The 12,391-nt window shown below is 43.5% G+C and overlaps 1 protein-coding gene across 1 annotated transcript; it reads left to right on the top strand.

Annotated features, from left to right (window-relative positions):
* The first annotated feature begins 5,251 nt into the window (after positions 1–5,251).
* Positions 5,252–12,161, top strand: prdm13 (PR domain containing 13). The gene is made up of 4 exons (XM_044209180.1): positions 5,252–5,522; positions 6,998–7,129; positions 7,234–7,354; positions 9,471–12,161. Exons 1-4 carry the CDS (start codon positions 5,355–5,357, stop codon positions 10,958–10,960), a joined length of 1,911 nt encoding a protein of 636 aa, XP_044065115.1. The 5' UTR covers positions 5,252–5,354; the 3' UTR covers positions 10,961–12,161.
* The last annotated feature ends 230 nt before the right edge of the window (positions 12,162–12,391 follow it).

Below are 12,391 nucleotides of genomic sequence, written 5' to 3'. Positions count from 1 at the left end.
GTGATTCAAGTAACAACATAATGAGAAACAAGCTAAATGAAATAAAAAGAAGAAATTGCCCTAAGCCCACCTTGTTGTTAGAGCCAGTGCGCCTCTCTTAGACCGGCATCTTACTGTATTTAAAAGCACATCACTGCTTTATAAACCATCTTTAATGATGATTATGCACAGTGAAATAATCAATATTTCTCTCGGACATCATTTCCACAAGCTCACCCCACCCGAACATGCAGGAGACAATTAGTTTGAACCCAGAACTGTCAGTCGGAGATATAATGAGGAGCCGCGAGACGGTCATATCATTAGAATACATTTTGTGCATCCAACCCGAAAGATATATATATGTATGTATGTATAAATCAGCCTATATATTTAGGCTCAAGCTAAGGAAGATAAATGCACTTCTCATCAATATGATGGGATGGAATTTATTATCAATATAATTAACAGACGAGGGAGAGTGTGTGTCTGTATGTGTGTGGAATGCGGAGCTCTCCATGGTGCTTCGTCTTCAGAGTGGAAAAACTGACGCATTGGAAAAGACGAGCGGCGTCTTATTAAAATAAATACATAAAACGTACATTTGCTAAATTCCATAGCCTACGTGAGCCTGCCTTCGCAGACACAAAGAGTGAGCTGTCAAAAAGCATTCACTAAAAATACAATTTTCAGAAAATGTGACAATTAAAAAATTGGCAGATTTAGACACAAATTATTATTATTATTATTATTATTATTATTATTATTATTATTATTATTATTATATGCTTAATCGCTGGAAAATGTTCGGAACAAACTACAAAGCTCTGTTTAAAAATTAGGCTTTTTTACTGAAAAGGAGAAAAAAAAGCTGTAATATTATTCAGATATTTGTTCAGATAATAACCACGACTTCGGCTAAAATATCTGGCCTTACTCAAACATATAGGCCAGTCAGGGTTACATGTCTTTAAACATGCTCTTTGCCATTACAGTTGTTTTCCTCACGCTTTTAGTTTGCAGATACACAGCGCATAGCCAACTGGGTCACTAACCTTCCTCCTTTAAGAAAAATGCTGTTTTTCTCTGAGCTGAGGGAAAGAGCCCCCTATATTCACCCAGCACCAAGAAGGGCAAAAGTTGTGACTTTCTTTGAAACCTGTGATTTTCTGTCACTTTGTGCATATGCTTTGGGTGGCTAAATCCCAATTAGGGTCGGCTGACACGCTGCTCTATTCATGCAGAGCCCTGCCTGCATACATTTGCCTAGGAATGAACTTCTCAAATAGATCTCCTGCTAAATGCGTTGGACAGCAGAGAGAATCGGCCTGAGTGACACGTTCTTTCTGAGGCGCTCGAGTGAGAAAAGGTATGAATTTATAAGGTACACCGAAACATATCAATTCACGCAACTTCACACGCTTTTATTCGAGTCTCCTCATGCGAGACAAAGTGAGTTTAAGTCAGGGAAATGTGGCCTGAAAAAAGCCCGGCGCAAAAACTTTGAATACCGAAATGGTGCAGCCCACTTCGGGGGGAAAAGAGAGAAGGCATTTTGAATGAAATCACGCATGAACAGCGTTGAATCAGGTGCCGTTTATTCGGCTCTTCTCTAATGCGATTTTGAATATCAGTCTGGGTTAAAATCCCAATCATGTCATCTGGTGGGAGTCCCATACAAGCATAATTACTATTCAAACGCGTCGCTAATGTCCCACCCGCATCAAGGCAGCTGGTCTGGCCTTGGTGCAGCTTGCATCTTTCCCCAGATTTCTCAGAAAGTGAAACACCTTAAATATGACCGGCAGTGGCTTTAAACGGGCCTAAAGAAAAGAAAGGCGAGGAATAAGATAAACAGGCCTGTCCAACGCTTTTCTCTTTGTTTGAGAGCGGACTCAGGTCTGAAAGGAATAATAATACGTTCTGATTCTTTTGCTGGACAGAGTTCAACCTGTCCAGCAAAAGCAAAAGCATGAGGATTTAACTTTTCTTTTTTTTTTTTTTTAATTAAAAGAAGTGTGACCAAATAAATGTGAGAGGTGCCGAAGGTGTGGGCTTACATGTGGAGGAAATAAATGGACTTAGACAAACACAAAGACTAAGACGTGGGAATCTGTGAGAAATAGGCCACATTGCTAAGTGGGACAATGATTGGGCTCTTCTGAATAGACCCAAACAAAGTTTATGGGTCGACATAAAAAATGTGTTTTCTTCTGAGCTCGGAGGGGTCTTAAATGGTAGGCCATTGAAACCAGTCCAGGAGAGGTGGTGGTGAACCCTTGGCACCCCTGAAGCATAGTCATGGAGCATGAATGGAGATCCCTGGTGGGGCATTGCTCTCTGTATTTACCGCGTTGCTTTGCAGACAGGTTGTTCCTCTATATTCATGGCTCATTAATGGCCAACCAGTTAAATCAGAGCGCCACCGTTTAGACAGTTAAAATCCAAAAAAAAAAAAGGCTGACAAGAGCCAGGCAGAGCCGCCCATAAAAACGTCTCCCTCCTCTCCCAAATCCGATTCTTTTCAGGTCGTTATTTACGTTTATTAAAGAGATGCGGAGCTCCTGTAAGAGAAGCGCACTTGCGGAATGCAGTTGATTGACTCCGCGATATTGTCCCAGAATAAAGATCCGACCATGTAATTAATGTGTCTTTTTCTTTTAAAAAGCAGGAGGAACAATGCCGCCGGTCAAGCCATTTAATTTCATTTCATTTTCCATCCCATTTGCTTCCAACACTGTTTTCACTCTGACACCGAGCCTTTTGACTGCTCTTCAGGTCTTCACAGCGCACAGTGGAGCGGGGATTCACCCAGCCACTTCTCCGCAAACAGAAAGGAAACGTCTTAGTGCCCCCCCCCCCTCCTCGGAGAATAATTAATTTCACTGTGGAGAAGCGCGGGGCTTTAAAGCAGCGCAGGGGTGGATGGGAACCAGCCGCAAATGGCGAGGCGTTAATAAATAACCCCTCCGCACAGCCAGTCGCAAACATTGCGCCTATTGATGAGATTGTTCGCGTGTCGTTCAGGGTCTTTGACTGAGGAGCGCAGGGAGAGAGAGAGAGGGAGGGGGGGAGGGAGAGAGAGAGAGAGAGAGAGAGAGAGAGAGAGAGAGAGAGAGAGAGAGAGAGAGAGAGAGAGAGAGAGAGAGGGAGAGAGAGGGAGAGAGAGAGAGAAAGAGAGAGAGAGGGAGGGAGAGAGAGAAAGAGAGAGAGAGGGCGGGAGAGAGAGAGAGAGAGAGAGAGAGAGAGAGAGAGAGAGGGAGAGAGAGATTAATGTGTATCAGCCTTCTCTCACAGGTTCTTGTTCTTCTTCTCTGCTCAGATTCATCACCACAGCATCAAAAGGCTCCAACGACTTTAAACGAGCTGCTGCACAGAGCCACATGTTGGAGGCCTTCTGAGCCTCCAATCACTATACATCTCATGACTGTTTGCCATTAATACAAGGGAATCAATCATTAAGGCTCATTTAGTCATTAGAGTCATGTGGTCTGAAGTAATATACAGTATGTAGGATATTACATGAAGTCTATGATAATCTGAATGGGGTTACAGTTGTGCTGAGAGAGTCATAACTCCATCAAAGATCTTCCTAAAAACGTTTTGAGTCGAATGTTGCATTTGACTGTTATTATTTTGCTTACCCACGCTGTACAGTGAAAAACATGTTGGCCGTCTCCTTCTGAGAAAATTCTCCTAATTACACAAAGCACTGACATTGGTTTCCATAAAACAACTGGACTGCCTGGAAAATGCCTTGTCACAAAGCTGAAAACGGGGCTGCTCTTCAAAGCTCACAGAAAGTTCTGGAAATACATGGTTTTCACAGGACAGCAATGTTATGCATTTTGATTTTTTTTTTTTTAATATTGCAAAATCAATCAATCAATCAAGACACTCAAGTCAATTAGTCCAACCCTTTGAATCAGTCATTTAATCACAATCATTTCTATTATATTCCTTTAGTGACTTTGGGACTTTTTGATCATGGATTTAAAATGACCATATTAAACAAAATATTGAATTATTTTAATACCCTAATATTACTGATCTTCCTCTAATGTCTTCATAATCTATTTACATAATGTCCCTGTTTTGAGATTTTTGCTGCATGCGATATTGTGAGCTGTCTTATTTTGCATAGCTCAATTTTTGGCATTCATTTGATAGTTTTAACAATAAATATAAACTAATATTTCTTTACTAAACTTGATACCTGAATTGAAAAACCCCATATATGGTAAAATAATGCAAGTAGTGTAGCATTACCAAAAATATCATACAATTATACAATTATTTGTGTGATAGTATTTTTATTTTTATTTATTTTCTTGCCCTTGCACATGACTACAGCAGGACATCTGTGCTGAAGGAGGAAGACAAGAAAACCACAAGTGTGTGTGTGCGTTGGGAAGATATGGTGATGGTTATTTTCTCTCTCTCTCTCTCTCTCTCTCTCTCTCTTCCTGCTGGTGGTTCTCCCTTTTCAGTACCTGCCTGATCTCAACCCGGCACACGCCGAGAGTCAATAGAAGTTAACAAGTCCTCTAAACTTTCCTGCTCCTTTTGTTACACTAAGGACACAAAGGAGGAGGGAGAATAAAGTGCTTTGAAGTGCATAAAACCCAAAGAATGCCAGCCAAGTAGATTTAAAGTAGCCACTGATTTCCAAAACCTGGCTTGAAAGGGGAGAATGGAAAAGGGTGAGGATTTATGGATAAATTATACAGTGGATTTGTCAGTTAAAATATCGGAACTGTCTGGAGGACAAAGCCACATGCTGAGGATTAATGGTCGTTGTGGACCTTTGATTCTGCACCTCTTTTCTCTGCCCTTGACAAATTGGATTTTGGGGATGGGAAGGTCGCCTGGCCCTTTGTGTCTCTTGACCGTTTTGGAGCAATTCATTATTCGGTGGGGTGAGGGAAAGTCTCCATGTGACCAGGCCGGCCCGTTTTCCCTCTCCTCACAGCTGCTGGGAGAGCCCAACTCTCTCACACTCACTCACACACACACACACACACACACACACACGCTGCTGCAAACTCAGGACCAATCCCCCCCCCGTTCCCCTTTTAAACTACCTTATAGCACAGCATCACCTCTCTGCACCCCACACACACACACACACACACACACACACACACTCACACATCCTGAGCTGGAGAGGTCGAAAGGGGTGGAGGGTGTGTGTTTGTGTGTGTGTGTGTGTGTGTGTGGAGGGGGGGTACCTTGCCTGCACCATCACTAGAAAAGCCGGGGAGCATAACGCCACCGCGTCACTTTGAGGGCGGATATCGGCCGGTCCTCATCCTCTCTTCCTCCTCCTCTTCCTACCTTCCCTGCACTCTCCCACTCGGTCTCCATCAGTCTTCATGGTTCTGATCTCACCCCACGCCATGCAAGCCACCCGGGCGTCCACCACCGTCAGTGTGTTTGCGGACTGCAGCATCCCGGCCGGGCTCCGGATAGGACCGGTACCGGGCATCTTCAAACTCGGGAAGTACGTGTCGGACCGTAAGGACGTTGGACCCAAGAAGAAGGTAAGTTTCAAACACTTTTTCAAAAAATATATTATCTCGAAGTTATAGCTTTGCGTCTTGTTTTGATGCGGGTTCATCGGGTGCACTGGACAGCTTGGAATGAAGGTTGCATTGCTGTAACTTTTATGTATTTATTTATTTATTTATTACCACTTTAGTTATTCTGAAATTGCATTTAAAAAAAACAAACTTGAACCATTATTTTAACTATTTCAAAGTTAAAAATTAAAATTAAAAGTTTTCGTGAGCAAAAGTTACGCCACCGATTACAAACATAACCTCCTTAATATCTAAACACATTATTTTGTTTTCCCTTCACACTTAAGCCTGTAATATTAAAAACGAACAGAGTTTTAAAGCTGCACTGTCAAACTCCATCGGGCCTTCCCTTATTAATTGGTTTGGCCTGTCAAGTTGGAAATAATTGAGCTCCATTAGTGGCCGACTTGTCAGTCTGTGCTTCTACTTAACCGGCCTAATGGGCGACCCGGGTCTGCTGGGTGGGATCTCGTGCCCTCAGCCGCCTCACATTTCACTGCCTGGCGGGCCTGTTATCACGATGAGCCGTTTAGTTTTAATGTAATCCGGCCACAGAAAGATGCCACTGAGGCCGGGCCCGCAGCCGGGGGCTAGGAACAATTATAACAATAACAACAGCGATAAAAGAGAAAATTCAACAAAGTGCATTCATGTTATTGGGCTGGAATTAACAGCAGCGTGCTGCTAAATAATATATATATATATATTACTTTTAAAGATGAGCAAAGAATTAGAAATGAAAAGTCTTCAGACATTAAATATTAAAAATGAAGAATCGAACTTGCAAACAGTTATTTTTTTTTACACGCACGTGAGTAAACAATGTGCGGATATACGTGCGTCCATAACCGCACCCTGTTATTATGGGAGCTGTCAGCGGCTGGGATGGATGCGTCTAAATGCGTGGCCCCGGGCTGCCAGCGATCATCAGGTGCACTCTCTGTGTCAAATGTCGCGCTTCGATCTTTAATGTCCCTGAACAGTTTAGAAACGCTCTGACACTCCTCAAATTCGTTTCCCATATCAACTCAATTAGGCCCGTGTGGCATTCTCTGCAGTCCGTGACCAGCAGAGCGGATAAAGACGCATTAAGCGCGTCTTGGTCACGCAGCAGCTCCAGGTAATAAAGCAGAGGCGACAATATTGGCGACAAAATTCGTTCAATAAAATAGAAATAAACGAATGAAAACAATAAATTTGGGGGGGTGATAAATACAGTTTGGAAAGGAAACAGCAAAAGCTGCACTTTTTAAGAACAGGCCGAGTGTGTTTGTAACTGCTGTAGCTCATATATTCACGTGTGTGTCCGTCCCACCGTGTGTCTGCCTGTGTTGGTCTGTGAGCAGAGACACGCTGAAGGAGCTTGGTGTTTATGTGTCATGTTACAGTCAGTTGTCAAGCTCACGCTCATTCTGACCGTCTCTTGGCTGGCTTAGATCCGCTTGGTACGGGGGGAATTCGTGGATGAGTCGGGCTGTCCAGTGCCAGACTGGATCGGATTCATCCGCGCCGCCAGGAACAGCCACGAGCAAAACCTGGAGGCTGTGTCGGACTTACCTGGCGGACAGGTGAATTTTCATCACATCACACTTTTTAGGCCAATAGCAGATCTTTTCTTCCCTTTTGGACACTCCAGATAACTCCAGCCTCTCTGCTCCTCTGCTGTTTTAAGATTTTCTACCGCGTGCTGAGGGAAATCCCTGCAGGAGAGGAGCTCAGTGTTTGGTACTCCAACGCTCTGGCTCAGTGGTACGACGTCCCCACCACGGCCACTCCCACACACGACGAAAAAGGTAAATGAGACTGCTAATAATGATCCAGGAGGGGAAGAGCTGAATCAAACGGCCTATTGTCTGGAAATAAAATAACCAGCACACAAGCTCTGAATGCTAAGGTTTTATCTGACTGCAGCAGATGTGGAACACTGAGGATTTTAGATATAATAATAATAATAATAATAATAATAATAATAATAATAATAATAATACACATAGACTTTGAGAGAAAAAAAATTAAGGCTGTTTTCCAATTTTTTAATTGCCTATAAAGATGTTGAATATTAATTTTGGTGTCAGGCTCACTGTGGACTCTGACACAGCATCGACATGTCGCGGGGGCCACCACTGCACAGCTAAATGACTGCCAAGAGCCGTGATGTCCCTCCTTTATCGCTCAGAGATGGAAATCGACTGGATGTTGTTTTTTTTTTTTTCCTCAGGCAGCCAATTTTTTTAAATTCATTTTTAAAAATGATTTATTAATTTATTTGACGTAGAATCGAGAAAAGCACCGCACAGTTTTCATTGAATGAAAAATGAAATCAATTTAAGAATCACTTTCCTCTGGGAAAAAAAAGTTTCATTTGTTAAAATAAAGGGGTGGAAATATTAGTTCAGGCCTAGACAGCAGTGACTGGGTCGGTACGGTATTTAGCCAGATTGTGTAGGCCGCTAATAATGAAATATTGAGACAACACAGGACATCAATTACAAATCACAATTAATAAGACACTATAGCGCAGTCTCAGCTTTAATTACCACAGATATTCTTTCCTTTCAGGATATCTGATGATTGCTTGTGTTCGGCGTTTTGATCTGTCTGTTTGGGCTGCTAATCATTTGGCTTTGCGCTTGGGGATTATTCCCTAATCTCAGCAGCTCAACGGGAACTAATCCGTTTGTTTTTTAAAGAAAAGATTATTATCAACAGATACTCTGCAGCGAATTCCATCAATTGACAATGATTTTGAATTATACACTTTATCTGGACCTGGAAGGGCCTCTTAACTAATTCAATAAATGTAAAAGCAAAATGGCGAAGCTTGAAATGATATCAAACTTGCGTCGAGAAAAATAATACAATTGTGATGAAGTAATTACGGTGCTTGTAACATGGAATAAAGAAGTAATTAAAAGCAGAAGCCGGCGTGTCTCGGCGACCATGGAAGAAGAAGAGGCTGGTGATTCAGTTGCAGACGGAGGTTAACAAATGTCAGCGCGTCTTTAATATTCATGTATTCAAAAGCAAATAAATTCAAAAACAAGTGCTTCACGGTAAATTAGGTGGGTGCGTCAAGGTATTGTGGCCTAATGAATGCTAACTTTTATGTGGGGTGTATATTACCCTGATTCTCCGGCCCGGCACACCGTGTGCGCTCCTGGACATACGCTCTCTCCCATTATTAGGCGTCAACAGATGGGCCGCCGCCATTGTTTCTGGAGACTTGCGATTTCAAGCAACAGCTGCTGTCACTTCCACGGGAAAGAGCACAGAGAGGGAAAGTCCCGCATTCAATGCATCGGTTTGTGAGCGCCAGATTGGGCAGGGCGTTTGCTCTTTTGATGGCGATCATAAACAATGACCCGTATGAGGATTACAAAATCATTACATCTATATTAACCTCTGAGTGTTCGACTGGGGGCCATTAAGATGGCCTCCTGTGTCTTTCACCATTTGGCACCAGATCTTAGAAACCGGATCATATCCATTAGGCCTTAATTTAAATTTCCGGTGTTGTGCAGCAGTGACTGATGAAAATGTTGCTCTTTAAAAGGGACATTTTTCAGGAAACATCGATTCTATATTGCAATGCTTTCATATGACAATCCCTTCGGTTTTTATGTAAATGTGTGTATTTTCTATTACATTACACCCTCTACTGAAATTATGTGAGCATGTTTTGTGTAGTTATGGTGGTATTAGGGGAAGAGGAGGGGGGGTCAGTAGTCTGTGCAGGCGCTCACAGGTCTTTTCTCCATAGTTACCAAACCTGTTATTTTCATTTTACGCACGGGAATATAATTGTAAATTGCCATGTCATCAGTATTGTCTGGCTTCACGCTGTGTTGTGTGACTTAATGATCCGCATCCATCTGATCATTAACGTCATGTTTCCTGTTGTCTCTACAGGTGAGGAGCGTTACATCTGCTGGTACTGCTGGAGAATATTCAAATACCCGAACACACTCAAGGCCCACGTCCACTTCCACTGCGCCCTGAGCAACGGACGGGGGTTTGTGAGCAGCGAGCAGGCCAGAGGCACGGAGTCCTTCAGCAGGTCACCAAAGTCTGGAGACATCCCCAACACCTCTACCTCTCCGAGGAGCGGTCACAGTAACTCCTCCATCTCAGACTCTGGCAGGCGGGCAGTGCCCTCCTCGCCGTTTCTAAACAAAGTGGGGCTGTCAAAGAAAAGCAGCTCAGAGGAGCAGGACAGGGCCCTCGACATGAGCGTTACCTCAGCCAGAAACCAAGGACACATCCTCGGCCTCGGCGCCACATCATCAGTGCTGAGCAGCATGGGCTTCCACCCGGGTGTGCGCTCTGCCTTCAAACCAACCGGCGTCTCCAAAGTCCCGGGCGCGGACGCCTCCAGAGAGGACGCAAATGGGAAGCTGAGCGGTCTGGGATTCAGCAAACTCATTGGAAACATGAAACCAATCCGCAATGTAGGCGAGACTCTAAATGGAGGAGGGAACCACCCTCCCAAGTGCGCACCTGCAATTATGGACTCCGCATCTCCAATTGTGCCGTGCACAAACGGTATCCGAGGTTTCCCGTTGCTGCCTCATATGGAGGAGACCTCAGCTTTTAAGCACGTAGAGAGTCGGATGCACTCCGGCCTGTCCCCGTCGCGTTATCCCCAGATGCCCCCTGGACTCCATTTTGAGAGGTTCTCTCTCCCTCACTTCGACGGTGTCAAGACTTATGGTGGAGACTGTAACATCCCACTCATGCCCTTCACTGTCTATAACGGGGAGCTTCTGTATAGCTCACCTTACTATCCGCTGAAATTCCACTTCAGCAACCTCCTCAAGTACCCGGAGTCCATGTCCTACTTCGGTGCGCCCTCACTGAACCAAGACATAGGCTCAATCGCCAACATCGACCGGGAGATCGCTATGCACACGCAACAGCTGTCTGAAATCGCCGCGGAGAAGAACCGGACGAGGCTGGACTCCATGCCCGCCGGGAGCGCCAGCAACCCCGGGTCTGGCAAACCGAAAAAGGGACACCTGTGTCTGTACTGCGGCAAGCTGTACTCGAGGAAATACGGCCTGAAAATACACATGAGGACTCACACAGGTTACAAGCCGCTCAAGTGCAAAGTGTGCTTCAGGCCGTTTGGAGACCCCAGCAACCTGAACAAACACATCCGGCTGCACGCGGAGGGGAACACGCCCTACAGGTGCGACTTCTGCGGCAAGGTGCTGGTGCGGAGGCGGGACCTGGAGAGGCACGTCAAGTCCAGACATCCCGGGCAGACCATCAAGAAAGTGGACGACAAACCGGGCGGCTTGTTCGAGGACGCAGAGCACAAGAGCGACAATGACAGCGATGTGGACGTGTGCTTCACCGACGACCAGAGCGACCAAGAGTCGAGCAAAAATAATGACTGAGATGTGTTCATGCCCACAGAGGGACTTCCCATTGACTTTAAATTATGTACACAACAAAACATGTCATTTAGTCTTGTACTGAACCTTGAATTTTTACATTTTAGACATTGACCCAAGGGCGTCTGAACTACTTGTCACCAGATTTTCCAAACTTAATAATAATTCGCAGTTGAAATATTGCTTTTTGACTCAGAGGGGACTCGTGTTTTTCTTTGGTATTTCATCATAATGTATTAGAGAAACCAATATCAAATTTGGGCATACACATAAAAGTTAATTTCCACATAGTTGTTGTCACAGCTATCGGGCAGGTAGTCGTCGGTGTCTTGCTCAAGGACACGCGAACAATGTTTCTTCTGTCTTTCTGTCTTTATCTGCTGCGTTTCAAAATACTAACACTTCTACAAAACCATGAAAACAACTGCGCACAAAACACGAACAATGATCCAACATCATTTACAGACATTTTCAAGTGTGAATATGAGGCTAAATGACTTCTTAAGTTAGATATATTTTTTGCCAAAAAAAAAAAAAGGTAACAGGACTGTCTTTTGTAATATGTCTCGCCCTGAGAAAAGATCTATGGAAATATAAAAGCTACTTAACAAGGCCTAATCCAAAAATATGAGCACTACATTCCATCAGACTGGATATGGACACATTTTGAAAAATTATGAGCTGCAAAAGAATATGATTCTTATTTTTCTAAATTTTGTTTCGCTTTTATTGTGAATAAAAATGGGCAACACATTCACACTATTCCCATATTCCCTTTTTAAACTGTCAGTTGCACTTTAAAAACAGCAATGGGCATTTCATTTCAACAAAACAGATGCATAATGATTATATTATAATCGAACTTATTTCCATGCCCCTCATTAAAAGATCTCGGACTCCCTGCGCCTCACCGAATAACACACTGTACTCTAATTTGCACTTTCTTGCCAAGGCGCGCTGTTTCTTAAAGAAGCAGCCAGCAGCAGCGCCCAGTTTATTTAAGGAATTATTTCTAGAGAAAGAAAATTGTATTGATTGCAGTAATCGCCAATGTAAAGAAGTGTAAAGTATGATATTTCACATTTCAGTGGAGAAGTGTTGTATACGTTTGTTTATAAGTGATATTGTCTATGAGCACAATATTTTACTCCTGTCCATTAAGTCGTTGGTTTTTGAATAAATTTAATTTAAAACATCAAAAAAAGTTGTTTGAGGTTGTCTTTTGTTTCTTCGTGAGATGATAAGATTAATCGCAACGCCACGGTTGCACGTAAAAACCCGATTCAAGTTGTAGGCCTGTAACGTGTAGCCTACTCTGATATTCATCGACTCTGATGTTTTCTTTTGTGGGACACAGTCAGCCTTAAGAATGGCGGCGTTGTCAGTGTTGTCGGTTTAGAAGTTTTTGTCGCCCAGCTGTTAAATTCCGCTGTA

This window comes from Siniperca chuatsi, linkage group LG9 (assembly GCF_020085105.1).
Source record: "Siniperca chuatsi isolate FFG_IHB_CAS linkage group LG9, ASM2008510v1, whole genome shotgun sequence".
Taxonomy (NCBI): Eukaryota; Metazoa; Chordata; class Actinopteri; order Centrarchiformes; family Sinipercidae; genus Siniperca; species Siniperca chuatsi.
Note: the sequence above shows the minus strand (reverse complement) of the source record. Positions and strands in the feature narration are given on the sequence as shown.

Bases quoted from the DNA above. Each gene is read 5' to 3' on its own strand.
- prdm13 (XM_044209180.1), top strand. From the start codon at position 5,355: ATGGTTCTGATCTCACCCCACGCCATGCAAGCCACCCGGGCGTCCACC. The intron at 5,523-6,997 runs GTAAGTTTCAAA...TGGCTGGCTTAG, and splicing joins ACGTTGGACCCAAGAAGAAG to ATCCGCTTGGTACGGGGGGA. The intron at 7,130-7,233 runs GTGAATTTTCAT...TGCTGTTTTAAG, and splicing joins CGGACTTACCTGGCGGACAG to ATTTTCTACCGCGTGCTGAG.